Here is a 22,474-nt window from a genome sequence, read left to right on the forward strand (position 1 = left end):
TGGGAGTGAGGGAGTGAAGAATTAGGTTTGATCTATGTCATAGTAATTTACTCTCTATTTTCACATAAAATAGACTAATTTTGCAATTTTTATTCGTTTCTTAAAATTATATTAGTTCTAAATACTAAAACTTTTGAACTAAACACTGCTAATAATCATTAATTTTACTTCCACTATATTTTTTCTTTCTCTCTATTACTATACTTATTGTGTATTAAAACATGTGTCATTTCAAGTTGCGCTAATTTTATGAACGAAGAGAGTATACAATATTACAATTGAGGGTGGTGATGAATTCCTAAGTAAGTAGTGATCCAAAATTAAGACCAATTCCTAACCATTAGATAAGGAAATCTAATGGTTCAAATAATGTCAAGTAGATTATATTATCAATTTAAATAAAAATTATATAAATTCAAAGTGTATTAATGTCAATTCATAGTTAAAACTAACCACTTTCTCTCTCTTTAACATAATCTCAAAATTTTAAATTTACGTAACTCTATCAATTAAAATTATTTTCCGCAAAAAATATATCAAATTAAAGATAATTTTATAAGGATTCTGACGGGATCTCAATTACAAATGTTCCGACGACGTTTGGATGATGAAATTTGATAATTTTTATTTCAGTTTTCGTATATGTTGATAAACAGATTTTTATCAACAAATGCATCAAAAAGTTTCAATATAATGCATGTAAAATCTCAATAAAACTGTGTTGATATTTTCGTGTACTTGTGTTGAAATACTCATGTCATTGTGTTGATATTTGTGATAAACTATGTTGATATAAAAATTATAATATGATAACTTAACGACGATCTTACCCCTTTGTTGATATTTTGTCTACTATTTATTTTAATTCGTGAGATTTAATCTCATCTATTCATTTTAAAATCTATGGGTGTAGATTTGGTCTTGATTTTGAGTTATGATACTATAAACAATATAAGAGGACCCTTACAATTTTGATTCAATAGCTCAATGATAAATTTGATAAAACAAAAAAGTAAAAATATATATAAATTAACCTTCAATTTATTTATTTCCATTATAATTTTTATACTAATATAAGATCGGAGATTGTTTGGACATCCAATAGTCGATAAAACCGAGAATATCTATTCTCCGACGAAAAAGAAGAAAGAGAGAAAAAGATGTTGAGAGAGAGAGAGAGCTGCGGTTTGATTGAAAACAACCATCCTCCTCTTTTATCTCATCCTTTTTCCTTAACTTTGAACAAGGTATTTTTACACATTAAGTTAAGAAAAAGACTTTATTTTTATTAGACTTGTATATTTAGCTTCTTTGTACAGTGATTATATGTTAATTGGACTAATATTTAACTTTTCTTCAGGAACCCTAAACAAAATTTAGCAAATATGATGGTGGTCTATCAATTATTTTCTATATTTCAATAATTATCCATAGATGGGTCAATAAATTAGCCTCATGTCATAATTTCAACTTGCTAAAATTTATCCATATTTTTTCACGTAATCGAAAAATCGTACCTTATACCTCCCTACTTATATAATAAGACCTACGTTCGTGCGCCTCCGTCCTAAAGAAAATGATTCATTTCTTGTTGGCACAAGATTTTATACAACTTTATTTTGTGTGTTTTAAGTGGAGTGAATAAGGTAAGACAGAATTAAGTAGATATAAAAGTGTTTCTATATTGTGTACTTTATCTTAGTTGAAACGAACCAAAAAGGAAAGTGGATCGTATTAGTAGTACAGAGGGAGTAATATAATATCAATATTATCAATGAAACACAAACCAAGTCCACTCAATTTCAAATAAGAAAAACAAGTGCCATAAATACAATAGCTTGGAATCTTTAAACACACACAACAAAGTGGCTCTCTCTCACACACAACAATCAGACCCACTATATAGAGAGTAATTAAACACTCTTATTGTCTCAACTAATGCAGAGCAAACCATTATTAAGTTGGAATGACTTCGTTAATTCAAGGTTGGGCAAGGTGGTGAGTCTCAATAGATTTGGTGAGGTCAATGAACAATGAGAGAATAGAAATGGGATGTTCCACATCTTCATTAAGCATCTCGTATTCCATGGTGCATGTCACCAAATCAATCCCACCATTTGTCTCTACGTGGATAGTAATAATCAAATCTTTATAAAGCTCCATCAAGTCACCTTCAATCACCTTAAATTGAATCAATTTTTTCTCTTCATCAATCAATTGGATCACTTCTTTTGCTTTTTTCACCTTTCCATCTGCACGTCAAACACAATGATTTAATACTAGTAGTACTATTTTATAGGTGTGAAATGATACATAATTCTTACTAAGTTGACGTAGGGTTAAACATGATTTAAAAATTCGGTTACGTTATCGTAACTTTAGATACTTCTTCCATCTCATAAAAATATGGGCAATTGATATGACACGAGAACTAAAATTAAATTGGTAAAGTAAGAAAGAAGAGGAGAATGGTAGATAAAGTAGTGCTAGTGGATAGTGAGACTCACATTATTAGTAGTGTTTAATGATGATATAAGTTGTAAATAAGTTGATGTATATAGGTACTAAATTGACACAACTTTCCAAAAATGAAATGCATATGTTTTGTACGACGGATGAAAATAGAAAGCGCATATATTTTCATGGGACGGAGGAAGTATATTGTGAATAAATAAAGATGCACATGGAATTCTAATAGCTTATTATATAAATACATACCATGGACGTATTCCCAGCATATGATAGAACCAACATGACCAAATTCACCCTCGTGAAGATCACATCCTTTTACTATTTCAGGGCTAATTGTGGAAATATCCTGCGGTTTGTGCCTGAAAAGTTCATGGAATACATCTCCACTAGCTTTGTACTCTATTGCTGCAACTAATTTCCCATGTAATCCCATCCCAATTAATTTGATTATCAATGTATTATAAATTTAATTGAAGTGGAGAGAAGGGTACAGAGATATTCTTTGCAATCTTCCCTTTTTATAGGCGATGCTCATGGATCGTTATTATCCCAATTGTAATATTTTAGTCTAAATTTCTCCATCTTATTCCTTTTATAATTTATATAAACATATTAATTTCTATATTTGGACTGGGCACATGGCTAATGGGGTCCTTGTAAAGTTTATTTTATTATTTTATAGCTATTCATAATTTTATCATTATTTTAATAATTATTGATCATTTAGCTTAGACACGCCAGATCTATATGATGGTATGGATGAGATACGCTGACATTTTTAAATCTTTAAATCTATATTAATTCCTTGATAAAAAATTAATCATCATTCTCCACATATCTCTGTCATTTTTAAATCTTTAAATCTATATTTATTCATCGATTTATTATAAAAAAAATTAATCAATCATTCTCCACACATCTCTCGATTTGATACAGAATGATTATATAGTGTTTTTAGAACTAAATTGATAGAAAATAGAATGTAGAATGACATTTATCTAGTCTTTTGAAAATTGAATTGATGGAAAATCGAATGTTGAATGCAAAAAACATGTAAAATTAAAAGACTGAGAGAATAATAAAAATTATATGTATTGGATTATGTTCGGTAATTGTTGGGTTCTGGTGGCGCACATCCGAACTCCACATTAGTATGATATTGTCCGCTTTGGGCAAAGCCCTCACGGTTTTGTTCTTGGGGTACTCCCTAAAAGGCCTCATACTAATGGAGTAGGGGTAGCCCATTTATACACTTGCAAGTCTTGTTCATTCTCCGATGTTGGATATGGTTTGCTCCCTTTCAATCCTCCCCTCATACCAAGACCACCGGACCACAGACCACATGCCTACCCCATGTTACAGGTCACCAGGTCACCACAGGTCTTGGTCGAGCTCATCACATCGGAGAACTTGCAAGCGCAATCACCGAACCCCGAGCCACACAGGCCCAGCCCTGAACCAGGGCTCTGATACCATTAAACCTAGATCCAGAAAGGGTGTTTTTCTAGGGTATCCTGAGGGTGTTAAAGGATATAGGATCTAGTTAAGAGATCAACCCGGTTTTAAAGTAGTAATTAGCATGGATGTTGTGTTTAATGAGCTTGAGTTCCCTTGCTTGAAATTACCTGATAACCCAACTCCAGCTGCTGTGGACAATGAGCCTCTTATGGAGGTGGAGTCCACAGAATCTCTCACTGGTGTGGAGCATCCTAGTGATACTCCAAGTGAGGTGGAGCAACCTTTCTGGAACACTTACCCTGTCTACACTCCTGATGACACACCCATGAGGGAAACCTAAATGTGATTGATGAGTTGACTCCCCCAAAATGTGAATGTTACTGGTGTTAATGAGCATGCTACTCCTATTAGAAATGTTTCCCCTGCTCCTGTTCAGAATGTGATTAATAGCCCTGCTGGTATTCAGAATGCCATTGATGTGCCTGACTTGCAGAATTATGTGCTTGCTAGAGATAGAACTAGGAGAACTAATGTGAATAAACCTGTTAGGTATGATGGCTATGTGGGCCTGGTTGCCCTTGTTAATCTGGCTTTCAATGTGTATGAATCTGATGGGGAAGAACCCCAATCTGTTAAGCAAGCTGTTAAATCTAAATTCTAAGAACAATGGCATAAAGCCATGAAGGAGGAAATGCATTCTCTGCTTGTTAATCATACTTGGATTCTTGTACCTTTGCCTCCTGGTGCTTTTGTGGTAGATTGCAGGTGGCATTATAAATTGAAAAATGAAGTGGAGGGCCTTAGGTACAAGGCTAGATTAGTGGCAAAAGGTTTTACCCAACAAGAGGGGGTAGATTACACATAGATTTTTGCCCCTGTTGTTAAATTTACCACTGTGAGATTAATGCTTGCCTTATGTGCTCATTTTAATTGGAAATTAAAACAGATGGATGTTAAGACTGCCTTCTTGCATGGTGACTTAGATAAATCTATTTACATGAAACAGCCTGAAGGTTTTGTTGATCCCAAGTTTCCTAATCATGTTTGTTTGTTGAAAAAGGCCCTGTATGGTCTGAAGCAATCTCCCAGGCAATGGAACATCAAGTTCAGTAATTGTATGCATAAGTTAGGTTTTGTGAGAAGTACCTTTGATGCATGCTTGTATATGAAAGATCTTGATTCTGTTCCTGTGTTTCTTTTACTATATGTGGATGATATGCTGATCATGGGACCTTGTTTGAAAACCATTAAGGTTGTGCAATCTTCTTTAAGTGATAATTTTGACATGAAAGATCTAGGGGATGCTCAAAAAATTCTTGGCATATGCATTGAGAGAGATAGGAAAACTTGTTCTCTTGTTCTGCATCAGGAACCTTATGTGTATAAAGTGTTGAAGAAACTTAACATGTTTGATGCTAAACCTGCCTTTGTTCCCCTTGCTGCTCATTTTATATTGAGTAAAGATTTGTGCCCTAAGTCTCAGCTTGATATTGATGCCATGAAGAAAGTCCCTTATGCTAATGCTATTGGATCAGTGATGTACTTGATGGTTAGCACTAGGCCTGATATTGCCTATGCTGTGTCTTGCCTTAGTAGATATATGGCAAATCCTGGTTCTGTTCATTGGGAGGCTTTGAAGTGTCTTCTGAGATATCTTAAGCACACTGCCAAGTATGGGCTGTGTTACTCTAAATGTGATGGTGGTGTTTTACTAACTGGTTTTGTGGGTTCCAACTATGCTAATGAAAGGGATAAGAGGAAGTCAACTACCTCCTATGTGTTTACTGTGTGCAGGTCATGTGTTAGTTGGAAGTCACAGCTGCAGCATATAGTGGCTTTGTCTACTACTGAGTCAGAATATATTGCTATCACTGAGGCAATGAAAGAAGTTGTTTGGTTAAAGGGAGTTCTCTCTGAACTTAAGACAAAACATATTGATGTGAGATTTCATTACATTAGAGACATTTTGTTGAAAAAGGTGAAATTTTTCTTCAAAAGGTGCACACTGACAAAAACCCTGCTGATATGGGAACTAAATGCTTACCTGTTGATAAACTGCTCACTTGCATTAGGATTTTGCATTTTGATTGTGGTTAGCATGTGCATGTCCCGGGGGTAATTCCTAGTTGACTCTGTGAGCCTTGGCTCTATGAGATCACTGGGCCTGAAAGACCTACAAGACCAGTTGATTAGCCATTTGGTGATCTTCTTGTGATCTTGTTAGGCAATGCTTTGGTTATTTCCTTGACTAATCAGTTTTATGCTCTCTGTGTCAGGAACTAACCTTGTGGGTAATGATGAGAAATGCCTTAGCCTTTAGCCCATGATTGGTTTCCTAGAATAAGAGTCCAAGGTGGAGTATGTTGAATATATGTGGACTATTATTGCTTGGGCCTGATTTAATTTGTGTCTGGGCCTTTTATCCATTCTTTGGACTTGGCCCAGAAGCCCAGTTGCTTCCCCTTCTCACCAGATGCTGCCACGTGCCTCTTCACTTGGATCCTGCTTCCTGACCGTTGGATTAAGGGTTTGTGGGATGTGTTTGTTTATGTGAGATGTGAGCCGGTTGTGTGTTCTCTCATTCGATAAACTCTCTCTCTCTCTCTCTCTACTCTCTGACTCTCTGTCTTCTCTCTACATCTCCGATTGCTTCTCCGGTTGATTCCTTGAGATTATTCGCCATTCTTGTGTGAATATTCGAGTGCTGAGTTGTTTGGAAGGCAACTGCTTCGGTTGCTTGTGGTGTGAGAACTAGGGTTTCTGTTCTGAGGTGGTTTAAGTGAGCTAATCCGGTGCGAAGGGGCTGTGTGGTGAAGGTATTGACGGTGCGTGGGTAGACTCCAGTCGATTCATCGGTGCTCCCTTGGATTTGGTTCTAGTTGAATAGATCTGGGCTATGTGGTGGGCTCTGAGCCATATTCTGTGATCTATTTTGTTTCACTTTGCTTTCTCTTGTTAGTTGTTGTTTGAGATCCGCAAGGATCTTGTGTTGTTATACTAACAATCTTCTTGAGTGTGTAGGTGTATCAAGAAGTCAAGATTACTCAAGAACCCTAGCTAGAACTAGTTACTGTAATTGTAATAGTTGTGAGGGATTCTCCTTTGTAATCTGTTGTACATATCAGTCGCGTGGTTGGAGTTTGACTGAGCTCCCTTAATGAAGAACAAAGAGGTATTGATAATTAGTGAATCCGCACCTAATCTGATCCCTACAGTAATCAACTCCATTACATTCAACTCTTTATTTGGAATTCAATTCTACGTTAATAACAAAAGTAAATAATATATACTGTATTAAATTATATTTGACTAATCTAAATTGATTTCTTCCTTTCTAGAATATTATAGTTTTGATTATCTCTTTCAATCACGCGTATTCTCTTCATTCCACCACTCTCCTCAAGTTTAGTATCTATTTTTTCAATACAGGACTAGCCATGATATTCACTTTGATAAATAGTTTATGCTCATATTCAGAAGTTTTTCAATTTTCGTTAATACTTACGCTTGTATCATGTATTCTTCATTTTTTTTAGGATCAGTTCAAGGAACTTCTACAATGTCATTGATAGGAATGTTAGTTTAGCCCGACCACAATATGTTGGCCCAAACACGATATGTCGGCCCGATTAACCCCCTAAATGTTTAGGGTTAGAGCCAAAAATTCATAGCCCGGTTAGGAATCGGGCTAATTGGGTTAGCTCAAATGGGCTAGGCGGGCTAGGTCTCAAATACTCTCTTCTATTTTTTTTTATTGATGACTGTCCTTGCGTATCTTAGATATATTTTATAGTTCTCCAACCGGTCATTGCTTGGTATGCATTGGATTTTAGCCGAGGGATCTCTTTTGTTTAATTGAGATCACGCATGGGTGCTGATACATCAAATTTTGTGCAGCAATGTGTGCAAAGTCTTAGAAGATACAAACATTGAAAAAGCCAACCAGCAATAGACAGTCTATATGATGTGTACCTCGTATGCTCGCCACGATCTCGTGACACTTCTCTGAACAAATTATCCTTTCGTCGTCGGCAGGATTTGATATACTTATAGTAGATTGAAGATAATGAATCTGCCATGACATTAGCTCCAATTTGAGACATATATTTAGAAGATAATTCTTCAATTAGATGGATATGAATTCGACGTGAAATAATATGGATGATGGAATCAAAGTGAATAACGCCACATTCGAATATAAAAGTTCGATTAATAAGTCGATAATCTATTCGAAGAAGAGCACAATTCTACAAGAACTCCGAATATGAGAAACCAAGAGAAAAGCTCAAGAACACGTTAAATTTATTTTCAATAATCCGCCTGCCTTTTTCTCATGTAACGACACGCCTTTAGTAGGCAAAAATATGGTATACCAAATCTAACAAATCCTCCTACTTAAATACTTCATCCGTCCCACAATAACAATCTTATTTTTCTATTTTCGTTCGTCCCATAATAAAAGTCTTCATTCACTTTTACCATAAATGGTAAGTAGACATCATATTCCACCAACTTATTTCACTCATATTTTATTATAAAACTATTATATATAAGTGGGACTCACATTTCACCAACTTATGCATATGACTCATATTATTAAACAGAGAGAGTAACTACTACTAATAAATACTATATACTTCCTAATTATAGTATGCAAAGCAACAGTAAGTTAAAACTCACCTCTACCGAATACAAGAATAAAAGTAATATACAACTAAATCTTTGATAACAGTCATATTTTCCATGTCCCAATATTAGACCATATATCCAATTTATATGGCAAGATTCATGAACACATCTCCAACCTCTTTTCAGGAGTACATAAAATAGCCGATAGTTACGGACAATTTTCCCTCCACTTCTTCACGCTTCCGCCAAATCAAGACCTCAGCCCATTCCATTCTAGCTATTTTCGAACGTTTCTTCGGGCTTGAAGTGAGGATCACATCAGACTATCTTCCAAATAGCAGGTAGATGAAAACTCAGTCCCTCCATTCTCGATTTGTGAACGTTGTTTTAAAGCAGTAATATATTTATTGCTGCGGTCGAGGAGTCTTTCACTTAATCAAATTTTTATCTGTGACTATTTTCTTTAAGTATTGATCAATAAATTTATATAAATTATTATTTGAGGATTAAAAAATATGGATTAATATTACAGACGGAATTTTTCGGCATTATATAATGACAGAATAATAAATGTCCCATAACATTTTTAAGACAATGATATAGTGACGTTATTTGCCGATGGTAATCCGACAGTAAAATTTTTTGTGACAGACAAAATCAGATATACTACTTATTAGTAATCTTTAGTAAAGCTTTAATGCACTCAGGTTTGTCTTACAAGTTGATGCAACTTCATCTCACGTGAATACAAATGGTTCGCATTTCATATTGAAATAAATAAAAGCAAAAGATTGTAGAACATGGATTATAAACAAATATTTCCACCCCACATTGAAAAATGATGGCATTATGTTGTAAAATGATTCTATAAAACAGTCACCACGTTAATATTTTTTTGTAAGTGTATGTTTACCAATTTATGGACCCAAGATCAACTCTCGGTGTGGGGCCATTGTGAAATTTTGGTATAACACAGTCATTTGTCTAATTAAAAATAAAATATTTTCTTTTATGGATTGTTTCATTCTAAATCCAATTTTCCTAAAATGAAAATAATATCATTTTCATTTTTACTTTTTCTTTTTATTTTTTTTTTCTTCATTAACTCACAAAACAACACTACATAAAAACTTATGTCGAAAATCAAATATTTTATATTTATTGAACGGCGGGAGTATATTTTTAATCAAAAATACGAAAATTGTTCCGACCATTGGCCATTTCACGGCCAAACCGACTGTTTATTTGGTCCACACCAGTGGGATAGTTCGGTGGTTTGTATGTGCAATGCGTTAATTCGCAGCCCTATAAGTCAAATATTGCATTAATTGATATATAATAATATTGTAGGGATCAGATCGACAGGATTCACTAATTACCGGGGCCTTTTTTGCTATTATACGGTTACTGAAATGACTAATCTCGGAAGATACAAGCCGAAATACAAAAGAAGAGTACAATACTACAGATTACTAAGAAGTACAAGGTATTGAAAGAAAATCATATCTGCATCGGACTTCTAGTTATACCTCAGCGCCACCTGCACATTAAGTAACCGAGTCAATAAAACAAGAACAAGATCCTTTCATATCTAAATGAATACAAAGTACATAAGACAAGCTAGAAGATTAGGATATGGCTCAGGTTGCACACGCAACGTCACAGGGCCAAAGACCTCCACTATCTTTACCAACAAGTCACAAGAGAGCACCGTGAGACCAATCGAACCCAAACCCTAGGTATCCACCGAAACCAACGAATCACCTCACAAACACACAGCCTGAGACTCAAGAAGTACAAGGTACTGAAAGAAAATCCTATCTGCATCAGACTTCTAGCTATACCTCAGCGTCACCTGCACATTGAGTAACCGAGTCAATAAAACAAGAACAAGATCCTTTCGGATCTAAATGAATACTAAGTACAAAAGACAAGCTAGAATATTAGGATATGACTCAGGTTGCACACGCAAACTTCACAGGGGCAAAGACCTCCACTATCTTCACCAACAAGTCACAAGGGAGCACCGTGAAACCAATAGAACCCAAACTCTAGGAATCCACCGAAAATACCAACGAATCACCTCACAAACACATAGCTTGAGACTCAAGAAGTCATGGATCTCGCAGATCTCAATGAATCACCCGAAGACATTCTCCTTGGAACTAATCTGAACTGAACCGTTCAATCTTTGACCAAAGCAACTGATCAACACAGGAGTTGACAGATCCTCACTCAGAACTCACAAAGAGAAGAGAAGAGAAGGAGAGACCGGAGAACATCATCGGTGAAGATCAAAGCAGAGAGAGAGATAGAGAGAAGCGGAGAGAAAACCACTGAAGAAAGAGAAAGAGTATCGAATAATCTGGAAGAGAGAGTGAGTCACAAGACTTATCTCAGTGAAGAAACACACTCACATAGTTAGAGGTGCCCACGGTTCCGGAACCATCGGTCCGATTTTGGAAATTGCCAAACTGAAATCGAACCGCGAGGGTGTTTCGCGGTTATGGTTCTGGTTCTAAAACCGACGGTTTCTGTTTTGGTTCCGAACCGATGGTTTTCTGGTGGTTTTTCAGGGTTCTGAACCGCCGGTTTTCTGCACTTCCGGCTTGGTTTCACGATTTTCAAGCGGTTTTTCACCTGGAATCGCCCGAAACCGGCGGTTCCGGCACTATTTATGTTCAAAAAATTTTAAACTTGAACCAAACCACGGTTCAAAAATTGACGGTTTCAGTTAGGATAAATTCTCATGGTTTCGGTTTTAACTGCCGGTTCGGTAAACCTTGGGCAGGTCTACACGCATCCAACAGCTACAGGTCACGATCTTTATTTTGATCAAAGATCTTCGTTTTTTGCTATAGAAAGTAACATATAATTTTGGTTGTATAAGATATTTTAGTCAAGTGAAAATTTTAAAATAAATAATGAAAACAATTTAAATAAGGATCGGTTGCTAGAAAACCATCAAAGTTTTAGAGTTTGTATACTAGAAATCACATTTCAAGTGATTGAATACCGTAAAACTCTTATTTTATTTTCCAAGGAATAAAACAGATTGTTTTTGTCATAATTTTGTTATGTTTTACATTTAATGAATATTGATTGCATGTTTAAATGTATAAGTAAACTTAACAAAGTCTAAGTCTTTGTTTTAGTAGACCGGTTGTGGGCGTCGTCTACTTTAAGGTAACACGGTCAGTCCTAAACAAAGAAAAAGAAGAATTTCACGACCTAGATGGAATTAGACTATCTATCGTGAAAGGTTGTAATGTCAGTCCGCATTTTCTAAGTCTTACTAAAATAAGATGACATTGGTGTGGTAAAGCACTGAACGGATCTAACAGCAAGACGAGTCTTTACGCTATCTACTGAAAGGCGAGGTCTTGATAAATATTTGTTTCTTAATCAATATAGGTTAGCATTGAGCATACGGTATTGATTATGCATTACTTTGACTTATCAAATGGTGCGGGTTTTTCGTAACCAAATAATCCCGATATATTGGGTTGTGGTGATTAATATCTAGCGGTGCTAGGATTGCTATTATGTTGAATAATGCACGAGGTGAGTCTCGTTTGATAATGTCCTCAAGGGGAGCGTGAAACAAGGTTTTATTATTCAGAACCTAGCTAGTTGGAGTTTGATTACTCTATGAATAATAAATAAGTGTTTCATGTTAAGTTCATTCTTGAAATTTATAAGAAGTTAATTAATTAAGTCCATAGTAGGAATTAATTAATTAATGGACATTTTTATCTTAAGCTCAGGAAATGAAAGTTAAAACGGAAACCTGGATTACTTATAATTTCGGATTTGGATGGGGAGAGTTCAATATTACTTCTGTAGTGGGTGCTCGTAATATTCCAATTAAAGCTTGTATTAAATTGTGGGTTCAATATAATTAGTAAAAAATAAATTGGGTGAGTCCTTATCCAAAATCTTCCATAGATCCCTGTCTGGGCCCAAAAAGGAACTTAATATAAATAGGAGAATAAAGGAGACAGAAATAAAACAATTTTATTTCTTAAAATTTTTGTCCCCCCCCCCCCCCCCTATAGTGGTGGTTGAAATTTTCTCCTCCTCCGTGGAGTGGATTCTTTTTCTGTCTCTTTTATTTAAGTCCTAGTATTCCGGTAAGATCAGCCCACACTGATATTGGAGTACAGTTCGAGAACCAGAGAGAAGATCTGTGGTCTAGTATTCAAAGTATCATGCGGGGAAGTCGCTAGCCATCGTCGATTCTTTGGAGAATCAACAAGGTATTATTTCTGCTCCGTACAAAAGCATGTTTTACGTTTCAATTATACCTAAAGCATAATTAATTCAAGTTATGAGCATGATACATGTGATAATTACGCGAATAGAATTTGTCTAAATAATCTGCTAAATAGATCTGATTATTAGTGATTTATTTGTTTGATTTATCGAACGCTTCCGCTGCCAATTCCTTCACAAAGTTGGTCAAATTATTGGTCAATCTCATAACTTTAAAAATGAACGATTATATCATGAATTTAATATTTTTCCAATTGTCTCATAATATCATATTTTAGGGAAACTAAGTATGATGTCACTAGAAAAACAACAATTTAATGGAAGAAATTTTTTATCAATAATTCATATTTGCCCATAGATAGCCGGTGGATTATCGACGGAAAAATTATCGTCGGTAATTTACATGTCAGTTAATTTTTTTATTGACGGACTACAGTTATTCTGTTGGCCTTTCCGTCGACAACATTGTTTATCGTTTGTTATTACCGAGAACTATCCATTGTTGGTAGACGGTAATGATATCGGTAAACCACCTTTTTTTGTAGTGTGTGGCAAAAAGAAAATATTATGTCGATAAAATATTCGGCAACTTAAACAGCTTCGTTTAACAAACTTAATCACTCACGTCTGTAATTTTTACATACTCCTTTTTACACAAAAAAATCTATCTCATTTTGCTATTTTGGATGTCCACAAAAAATAGTCTCATTTCTAAAAATGGAATTTTTTTCTCTCATACTTTACCTATATTTTTAAAACCTCTCTCATACTGTAACTACTTTTTCTTTCTCTCTCTTATTTTACCTATCTTTTCTCATCTTTTTCTCTTATTTTACCGATTTATCATTAAAATTCATATTGTCGATAAATAGGACTAATATTTGAATTATATGTGAAATGGCTAATATTTAACTTGTCTTCAGGAACCCTAAAGAAAATTTAGCAAATACGAGGGTCTATCAATTATATTCTAAATTTTAAAAATTATCCATAGACACATACGGTTTGGGTCAATAATTTTACCTCATGTCATAATTTCAACTTTTTCACATAATCAAAAAATCGGATAATATATCAATGAAACACAAACCAAGTCCACTCAATTTCAAAATAAAAAAACAAGTGCCAAAAATACAACAGCTTGGAAACTTTAAACATACATAACAAGGTGAGTCTCTCACACACACAAATCAAGCACACTAGATAGAGTGTAGTTAAACACTCTTATTGTCATTATTAAATAGTAAAACATATCTATCTCCATTGTAGAGTTGGAAATGACACCATTAATTCAAGGTTGGGCAAGGTGGTGAGTCTCAATAGATTTGGTGAGGTCAATGAACAATGAGAGAATAGAAATGGGATGCTCCACATCTTCATTAAGCTTCTCGTATTCCATGGTGCATGTCACCAAATCAATGCCATTATTTGTCTCTACGTGGATAGTAATAATCAAATCTTTATAAAGCTCCATCAAGTCCCCTTCAATCACCTTAAATTGAATTAGTTTTTTCTCTTCATCAATCAATTGGATCACTTCTTTTGCTTTCTTCACCTTTCCATCTGCACGTCACACACAATGTTTTAATCTTTATTGTTAGGATTCCTTATACTTACTCCGTTTCAGTCCCACAAAAGAAGTCCTATTTGGTTTGAGAATTGATTTAAAAAATGTAACGAAAAGTAGATTTAATAAGTTAGTAAAATGTGGGTCTCACTCACTAATATATTATTAGTTTTATAATAAAATGCAAGAGGAATAAGTTGGTAGAGTGTGGGCCTACTTACCATTTATAGTAAAAATGAAATACGATTATTATCGAATGGACAGAAATGGCAAATATAAGACTTTTATTATGGAACGAAGAGAGTAGGTGTGAAATGGTACATAGTTCATTACTAAGTTGACGTGGGGTTAAAAAAGCTATAAAAATTTGGTCATTTTATCTGAAATTTATAGTATGTATATTGTGAATAAATAAAGATGCACATGGAATTTTAATACTAGCTTATTATATATGATGTTGTAGCAGAGACACATAAATACATACCATGTATGTATTCCCAGCATATGATAGAACCAATATGACCAAATTCACCCTCGTGAAGATCACATCCTTTTACTATTTCAGGGCTAATTTTGGAAATATCATGCGGTTTGTGCCTGAAAAGTTCATGGAATACATCTCCACCAGCTTTGAACTCTATTGCTGCAACCAATTTCCCATGTAATCCCATCCCAACTAATTTGATTATCAATATATTATAAATTTAATTGAAGTATAGAGAATGGTACAAAGATATTCTTTGCAATCTTCCCTTTATATAGGCAATGCTCCCGGATGGTTATTATCCCAATTGTAATATTTTAGTCTAAGTTTCACAATTTTATTCCTTTTATAATTTATAAAAACATATTAATTTTTATATTTGGACTGGGCACATGGCTAAAGGGGTCCTTGTAAAGTTTATTTTATTATTTTATACTTGCTATTCATAATTTTATAATTATTTTATTAATTACTGATCATTAGCTTCAACACGCCAGATCTATATTAATGCATGGATGAGATACGCATACATTTTTAAATCTTTAAATCTATATTTATTCCTCGATTTTATTTATAAAAAATTAATCATCATTCTGCACATATCTCTGTAATTTTTTAAATATTTAAATCTATATTTATTAATCAATTTATTTATAAAAAATTAATCAATCATTCTCCCCATATGTCTCGATTTGATACAGAATGATTATTTAGTCTTTTAGAACTAAATTGATAGAAAATAGAATGTAGAATGACATTTATCTGTCTTTTTAAAAATTGAATTGATGGACAATAGAATGCTGAATACAAAAGACTAATGGAAACAATAAAAGACAGAAAGAAATAATAAAAATTATATTATGTATCGTATTATGTTCGGTAATCAACTCCATTACATCCAACTCTTTATTTGGAATTCAATTCTACATTAATAAGGAAAGTAAAAAATACATACTGAATTATATTTGATTAATCTAAATTGATTTCTTCCTTTTTAGAATGGACGTTAATTATAATTTTGATTATTTCCTTCAATCACTATTGTTCTCTTCGTTCCAACACCCTCCTCAAGTTGAGTAACGATTTTTTTTCATTACTTAACTAGCCATGATATTCAGTCTGATAAATAGTTTATACTCATATTCAAGAATTATTCAATTTTCATTGATACCTTATGCTATTATCATGGAGTTCATTCTTTACTGAAAGTTTAGCATCAGTTCAAGGAACTTCTACAATGTCATTGATAGGGAATAGGGATGTTAGTTTAGCCCGAACTCGATGTTGGCCCAATGAACCCCCTAAATGTTTAGGGTTAGAGCCAAAAAAACATAACCCGGTAAGGAATCGGACTAATTGGGTCAGCCCAAACGGGCTAGGCGGGCTAGGTCTCAAATACTCTCTTCTAAGTATTTTTTTGTTGATGACTGTGTTTGCGTGTCTTAAATATATTTTATAGTACTCCAACCGGTGATTGCTTATTATGTAATGGATTTTAGCCGCGGGATCTCTTTTGTTTAATTGAGATAACACATGGGTGTTGATACATCAAATTTTGTGCAGGAATGGATAGTTGTTGCACGTGTCCACAATAAGAAGGAAGAAATAGTATCATTTGATGTGTGCAAAGTCTTAGAAGATACAAACATTGATAAAGCCAACCAGCAATAGACAGTCTATATGATGCGTGCCTTGTAAGCTCGCCACGATCTCGTGACACTTCTATGAACAAATTATCCTCTGTCGTCGACAGGGTTTGAGATACTTGTTGTAAATTGAAGATAATGACATTCCTCCAATTTGAGAATTATATTTAGGAAGATGATTTTGCAATATGATGGATATGAATTCGACAGGGAATATGGGGATGATGGGATCAAAGTGAATGACGCCACAATCGAATGTGAAAGTTCGATCGATAAGTCGATAATCTATTCGAAGACGAGAACGATGCTACAAGAATTAGGAATAGGAGAAACCAAGAGCAAAGCTCAAGAACACGTTAAACTATAATTTCAATAATCTGCCTCCATTTCTAATATGCAAAGAAACCTAAGTTAAACTCTCTTTTAATTTATACTCCCTCCGTCCTTAGTAGAGGTATTTCTTTTCGGCACGGAATTTAAGAAAAAATATTTTAAATAAGTTAAGTAAAAGGAAAATAAGGTAGAAAGGAAAAAGGTACAAAGATGAGGAGAGAGTAAAGTAAGAGAAAGTAAAGTATTTTTTGCCAAAAAATGAAATGACTCAGCTATAGCGGGACAATCCGAAAAGGAATACAACTCAGCTACAGAGGGACGGTGGGAGTACATGAATAAAATAATACTCCCTCCGTCCCCAAAGAATATACACTTTGGGTTCGACATTGGTTTTAATGCAAATTTGGTAAAGTAAGAGAGGGGTAGGGGGAAAAAGTAACTAAAGTATTGTTAGTGGAGAATGAATGTCATCTTTTTTGAAAGAAAAAAAAAATTCTATAATTAGAAAGTTCATATTCTTGTAGAACGGACTAAAAAGTAAAGAATGAATATTCTTATAGGACGGAGTGAGTATAACTAAATCTTTGATAATAGTCACATATATATTTTCAATGCTAATCCCAATACCATATCTACAATTTATATGGCAAGATTCATGAACACATCTCTAACCTCTTTTTTATTTATTTAAACACATCTCTAACCTCTTTTCTATATATAATTGACGATAGTTATGGACAATTTTCCCTCCACTTCTCCAGGCTTCGGCCGCCAACTTGCATACTACCATCCCACGTGAATACAGCAGATTTGCATTTCATATTGAAAAAAATAAAAGCAAAAGATTTTAGAATATGGGATTATAAACAAATATTTCCACCCTACGGCCTACACTGAAAAACGATGGCATAATATTGTAAAATGATTCCAAAAAAAAGTCACCACGTAAATTGTTTTAGTGTATGTTTTACCAATTTATTTATGGGCGGCCCAAGATCAACTCCAGTGTGGGGCCATTGTAAATTTTGGTTGTAAATTTTGGTATCATGTATTTCCTAAGCGTTATTTTTAGATTGTCTTATTAAAAATAAATAAAAATTCAAAATAAAAGAACATTTCTACTTTTAACTTTTTTATTTATTCTCACTTTGTTAACTCACAAAATAACAATATATAAAATCTTATTTTAAAAACCAAATATTTTATATCGATTGGGATGGTGGGAATATTTTATTAAATCAAAAATACAAAAACTATTCCGACCATTGGCCATTTCACAGCCAAACCGGCTGTTTTTTTGGTCCATCACCAATGGGATACTTCGGTGCAACGCACTGATTCGCAGCCTAAGTCAAATATTGCATCAATCTATATATAATAATAATAATATAATATTGGTTCAAATTTCTAATCATCTTTTGCATCTACACCGTAGCAAGCCCCGCCTCCGTCAATTCCTTTGATCATACTTCCAAATGAAATATTTAACGCGTTAGCTACACCCTTATTTTCGAGTTGTATTTGGAGAAGAGATACTCTTTGGACCACACTATTTAATAACTAATGTCAATTTTTTATAAATGATCATTAAAAGTTTTTTATAACTATAAAGTTTTTATATAACAAATTTCCAAGTTTAACCATTATTAAGTTAATTATACAATAAAGTTTTATATTATTACTATTTTCTACATGTATTAAGTTACATATTGAGTCACTTTGTTTACCATTTAAAGAGTCATTTTGTCATTTTTGGTTGTCCACGATTTATAAAATCATTTGTTTATTCAACTTTTAATATGTGAACCTCACATTTCACTGATTTTTTTACATTCACAATCTATTATAAAACTAATACTAATAATGGGTCTCACATTCCACCCACTTTCTCCCTTTCATTTTCTTCACAAAGTCAAACAATTTCTTAAAATCCGTGCCGAGTCAAAATGACTTTTAATATGATGCACAGAGGGAGTATTAAATTTTATTTTGATGATAAATATTATTAAAATAATTACTTTAGGAGTGAAATATTTAAAAGATTAACAAATTTTGCAACTCGATTCGAGATCAAAATGCATATTAATTCACTAAATATAGTTTCTTGTCTAGCCAATTCTTCTTCTAAAAGTTTGTACTCTTATAACAGTAACAGATGAAGATTTTATGAGCCATATGGTACATAAAGATAAGTTATAGTATCATACAAATAATAGAACAACCACACCTTATATTACACAAGAGCATAAAGAGCATTAACCTTAAAAAAACACACACAATCAAATGGAAGGGCATACATCTTCCATCTATAGTACCTTGTGAAGACAAAGCACCACCACATTTCCCTCTCTTTCCTCACTCTTTAATTCTCCCCTCTTGGTGGAATAAACACCCATCTTAACACAATGGCTTATTCATTATTATAAATCACACATTATTCAACACTAGAAAATACAATTAACAAGCTAGAGTGAAAGGATCACTCATGGCTTGCCAAAGTGATGATCTTCGATGTCTTTGGTGATGTCGATGAAGTACGAGAGCATCGACATCGGATGCTCCACATCATCATTGCGCATCTCGTACTCCAACGTCCACGTCACCAAGTCGATGTCGCCCTTGGTCTCGACGTGGATGGTTATGTCGAATGTTTTGTAGAGTTCCAACAAGTCGGATCCCTCCAACATCTCATATTCAATCAGCTTCTTCTCTTCATCCATCACCCGAATTACTTGCTTCGCCTTCTTCTCTTTCCCTTCTGTTTGATCAAATTCACAAAGCCATGTTGATTAGATATTAAAGTGTATTAATTAGTGAAAATAATGAAATAGTACTAATAAGAGGATGTCACGCGGCTACAGGGGACTTACCGTGGGTGTACCTCCAGCAGATGATGGCACCAACTTGACCAAATTGCCCCTGGATGAGATCACAGCCTTGGACCCTAATAGGGCTAGCTTTGGAAAGATGCTCTGGTTTGTGCTTGAAAAGTTCATGGAAGACATCTCCACCAGCTTTGAATTCTATTGCTGCAACCAATTTTCCATGCAACCCCATTTTCACTATAATATTTAATGTATATAAGCAAAAGAGTGGAGAGAATGGTAGATAGAGCTACCCTCAATCTTCACTTAATTATATAGGCGAGGCTCACGTCTCATGATTAATTTACTCGAACCTAATTTTATTTTATAGTGTTTTTTATTTATTTTAGTATACTGTTCAACAATTAAATTCAAAATTCTCTCCGTTTTAATGAAATGAGACATTTATTGGCAGACGGACGAAAAAGGAAAAATGAGACATTTAATGGTGAATGGAGGGAGTACTTCACCTCCCATAAAAATAAATATTTTAAATAAACATATATTTTAATATACAAATGGTAAGGTAGATGAGAGATATAGAGAAAATATGATAAATATTGAGTCCTACCTTATTCGAAAGAAAAAAAATCACTAGTAGTAAAAATAAATATGAGCTATTTTTAATGCACTGATATTAATAAAAATAATATCTATTTTTGTGAGACGTGGTATATAAATATATTGCACTAGATAGGATTTCCTCCTTCTCACTCTAAGTATATATTTTCTTTTTTGGGATGTCTCACTTTAAATCACACATTTTTAATTATAGAAACATCACTCTTATCTACTTTTTCCTTCTCTCTTACTTTATTTTCTCTCTCTACTCTCAAAACAACGCTACATAAAATTATATACTGAATTAGAAATGCTCCACCTAGAATAGGATGGAAGGGGTATTAACATTTGTTATTAATACATTTATGATGTCAACTTGAACTATCATATTTCAATTTTATATTATATATATTATTAATATATGTATTTGCATTTGATAAGCATTATTTATTGTGATACTATATAATATATTTTGAACGTCAATTATATCCCTAAATAAACAAACAACTAACTATGTTTCACCCATATGATATTATGTCTAGGGATGTCAATCGGCTAATCCGTTCGGGTTCGGGCCAATCCACTTGGGTTGCCGGGCTATTTGGGCTCGGGCTATTCGGTTTATGGATTTTTTCGGTTATAAATTTTCAACCCTAACCCTAAACCGCCGGGTTTTGGGCTAACCCTTTGGGCTATTCGGGCCTAAAAGCTTTCGAAAATAATTTCTTGTATCGAAATTTTCTTCTATAAAATGATTTTAAATTTTAGATACGTTTTTTTCTTTTTAGTTAGAATCATATAAAATTTTCATATTTTCATAGTATTCTACAATAATACTTGGAAAGAAGCATTTCATCTCGATTAACTATAAGACTAATGATTATGTAGAAAGATTGAGGATTCAAAAATATAAAAAACCTAAAACTTAATAATTTTAATTAAAAGTTGCAACCTATCGGGCCGACCCGCAACCCGTTCGGGCCAACCCGTTTAACCCGCCAACCCATTCGGGCCAACCCATTTAGCCCGTTTTGTATTCGGGTAATAAAATTACAACCCTAACCCGCTCATTTTACCGGATTGTTCGGGCCAATCCACGAGTTTCGGGTTGAATTGACATCCCTAATTATAGCATAAAAAAGATTGTAATTACTCTCCTACTTCACTCTCTTTCTATTTTGCTATAAAAAGTAGTAGTAACTTATAATTTTGGTTACAATAGACAATTTAATCAAAATAAAAGTTAAATGAAACAATCTAAATAAGGGCATTTTGCTAGAAAACCATCAGGTTTGGTCAGGTTATGTTCAATCCTGTAACTTTAAAAATAAAAAATTACTATCATAACTTGATATTTTTCTAAATTATCTCATAGTGTCGTACTCCTTACGTCCCTTTGTAGTATGGGCATTTCTTTTCGGTATGGAATTCAAGAAAAATTGTGTTAAGTATGAGTTAAGAAAATGAATAATAAAGTAGAAAAGAAAAAAAAGATAGAAAGATGAACAGAGAGTAAAGTAAGACAAAGAAAGTTATTGCTTTTTGCCAAAGAGGGAAATGACCCATCTACAATAGGACAACCCAAAAAAGAATACGAGTAAGCTACAGACGGACGGATGGAGTACTATTTTAGGAAAATTATGTATGATGTCACTAGAAAAACAACAACTTTACCAACTCCTATTTTTTCATCGGCAACCGGCGGATTACCAACGGAAAAATTTCCGTACATGTTGGTTATTTTTTGTATACCATTCCATCGGTAACACTGTTTACCGTCTATAATTCCTGATGGATTGACCATTGTCGGTAATGTCATCGGCAAACCACCCTTTTTGGTAGTGGGGCAAATAGAAAATACAATGTTAACAAAATGTTCGACTACATAAATAGTGTTGTTTAATAAATTTAATCATTCATGTTTTTAATTTTTACATATTGTACGTGTCATGTCAATATGCCGTCAATTTTCATCAAGGGACAATTAATAAAGTATCAAAATTATTATATTACTTAAATAAATAAAAATGAGTAATAATATAAATTATAAATTAATTTATTATTAATTTCATTTTTTAATTTATTATTATATATTGTTTCTAGGTAATTGAAACTCTTTCTGTATAGGGATATGAAATGATATGGACAACGCATAGTGGTCCCTTGTAATAAATTAGGCTATACG

At 33.7% G+C, this 22,474-nt stretch overlaps 3 protein-coding genes across 3 annotated transcripts; all 3 read right to left on the reverse strand.

Annotated features, from left to right (window-relative positions):
• Positions 1-1,775: 1,775 nt before the first annotated feature.
• LOC125220110 (kirola-like) lies at positions 1,776-2,953 on the reverse strand. Its single transcript, XM_048122247.2, has 2 exons — positions 2,719-2,953; positions 1,776-2,252 (listed from the first exon to the last, which is right to left on the reverse strand). The coding sequence occupies exons 1-2, from the start codon at positions 2,903-2,905 to the stop codon at positions 1,981-1,983; spliced, it is 459 nt and encodes a 152-aa protein (XP_047978204.1). The 5' UTR covers positions 2,906-2,953; the 3' UTR covers positions 1,776-1,980.
• A 10,932-nt stretch (positions 2,954-13,885) lies between these two features.
• Positions 13,886-15,112, reverse strand: LOC125185417 (kirola-like). Its single transcript, XM_048081940.1, has 2 exons — positions 14,886-15,112; positions 13,886-14,397 (listed from the first exon to the last, which is right to left on the reverse strand). Exons 1-2 carry the CDS (start codon positions 15,070-15,072, stop codon positions 14,126-14,128), a joined length of 459 nt encoding a protein of 152 aa, XP_047937897.1. The 5' UTR covers positions 15,073-15,112; the 3' UTR covers positions 13,886-14,125.
• A 3,931-nt stretch (positions 15,113-19,043) lies between these two features.
• On the reverse strand, positions 19,044-19,979 carry LOC125220097 (kirola-like). Its single transcript, XM_048122232.2, has 2 exons — positions 19,735-19,979; positions 19,044-19,622 (listed from the first exon to the last, which is right to left on the reverse strand). The coding sequence occupies exons 1-2, from the start codon at positions 19,919-19,921 to the stop codon at positions 19,348-19,350; spliced, it is 462 nt and encodes a 153-aa protein (XP_047978189.1). The 5' UTR covers positions 19,922-19,979; the 3' UTR covers positions 19,044-19,347.
• Positions 19,980-22,474: the final 2,495 nt, after the last annotated feature.

Source organism: Salvia hispanica, chromosome 1 (assembly GCF_029641045.1).
Source record: "Salvia hispanica isolate PSC_SH4W2 chromosome 1, Shi_PSC_v1, whole genome shotgun sequence".
Taxonomy (NCBI): Eukaryota; Viridiplantae; Streptophyta; class Magnoliopsida; order Lamiales; family Lamiaceae; genus Salvia; species Salvia hispanica.

Coding starts and splice junctions, on each gene's coding strand:
- LOC125220097 (XM_048122232.2), bottom strand. CDS start 19,921: ATGGGGTTGCATGGAAAATTGGTTGCAGCAATAGAATTCAAAGCTGGT. Junction 19,623..19,734: donor CTGCTGGAGGTACACCCACG/GTAAGTCCCCTG, acceptor TTGATCAAACAG/AAGGGAAAGAGAAGAAGGCG.
- LOC125185417 (XM_048081940.1), bottom strand. CDS start 15,072: ATGGGATTACATGGGAAATTGGTTGCAGCAATAGAGTTCAAAGCTGGT. Junction 14,398..14,885: donor ATGCTGGGAATACATACATG/GTATGTATTTAT, acceptor TGTGACGTGCAG/ATGGAAAGGTGAAGAAAGCA.
- LOC125220110 (XM_048122247.2), bottom strand. CDS start 2,905: ATGGGATTACATGGGAAATTAGTTGCAGCAATAGAGTACAAAGCTAGT. Junction 2,253..2,718: donor ATGCTGGGAATACGTCCATG/GTATGTATTTAT, acceptor TTTGACGTGCAG/ATGGAAAGGTGAAAAAAGCA.